At 48.5% G+C, this 1,078-nt stretch overlaps 1 protein-coding gene across 1 annotated transcript; it reads right to left on the bottom strand.

Annotated features, from left to right (window-relative positions):
• Positions 1-377: 377 nt before the first annotated feature.
• Positions 378-752, bottom strand: LOC116547173 (prothymosin alpha-like; the record flags this gene model as incomplete). The annotated part of the gene is made up of 1 exon (XM_032273210.1): positions 378-752. A coding segment is annotated over one exon (375 nt), but the record flags the coding sequence as incomplete, so codon positions are not given.
• Positions 753-1,078: the final 326 nt, after the last annotated feature.

A 1,078-nucleotide genomic window follows, 5' to 3' on the forward strand; every position in this document is an offset into this window, starting at 1 on the left:
AGGCGGAGGTTGCGGTGAGCTGAGATCGCGCCATTGCACTCCAGCCTGGGTAACAAGAGCGAAACTCCGTCTCAAAAAAAAAAAAAAAAAAAAAAAACCCCACACAAATTTCCTTTTTAAAGTACGTTTAAGAAAAAAAGCAGGGCCTTGGAAGTTTTGGCTGTTTTCCTCCCCTGTTGCAAATTCTCATGGTTTGGGTTGGGTGGTGAAACGCATGTGTCATCTGCAGGTGGCACTGCCCGTGGTGGGCGGGCGGGCTGGCCAGCCTCTCGAAGGTGACCACGTTTAGATTCTGAGATGGGAAGTGGAGGGTGAATAGGTCACGGCAGCCTTTTTTTGTTTGTTTGTTTTTAGTTTAACTTTTCCTTTTTTGCTGTCTAATCATCCTTGTCGGACTTCTGCTTGTTGATATTGACATCATCATCCTCATCATCTTCAGCCGCCAGCTTGCCCGTAGCAGACTCAGCTTCCTCATCTCCATCTCCATCCTCCTCCTCACCATCACCTTCTTCTTCCTCCTCGTCTTCCTCCTCACCTTCTTCCTCTACCTCGTTGTCAGCCTCCTGCTCCTCATTTTCCTCATTTGCATTCCCGTTAGCAGGGGCCTCTCTTCCATTTTCCACCTCTTTCACAACTTCCTTCTTTTCCTTCAAGTCCTTGGTGGTGATTTCGGAGCTGGTGTCTCTGGCTGTGTCTAACACGGTGGGGCACGCCGGTGATCCAATGCAGGGGATTAAAAAGAAAGCGCGAGTTCAGGGACTCTGGGGATAAGGCTGCTGGAGTCCACGACGGCGAAGGAAGCGCGCAGCGGAGGCCGCTGCAGCAAGCAAGGTGTCTGACGACAAGCAATGCAAAGATGCTTTTCAGAGCAGCCAGTGGGGGAATTTTTTTTTTTTTAAGTGAGAGCTGAGAACAATCAATCTACCTTAGTCTAATTGCCAGCTGTTTAAATATTTTACACTCCACAGGAAACTGGTTTTCCCTTGCAATTTTTTTTTTTTTTTTTTTTTGAGAGAGAGTGTCTGATCTGTCGCCCAGGCTGGAGTGCAGTGGTGCGATCTCAGCTCACTGCAGCCTC

The sequence above is a fragment of the Sapajus apella genome, unplaced genomic scaffold (assembly GCF_009761245.1).
Source record: "Sapajus apella isolate SASKATOON/1434 unplaced genomic scaffold, GSC_monkey_1.0 scaffold2265, whole genome shotgun sequence".
Classification (NCBI taxonomy): domain Eukaryota; kingdom Metazoa; phylum Chordata; class Mammalia; order Primates; family Cebidae; genus Sapajus; species Sapajus apella.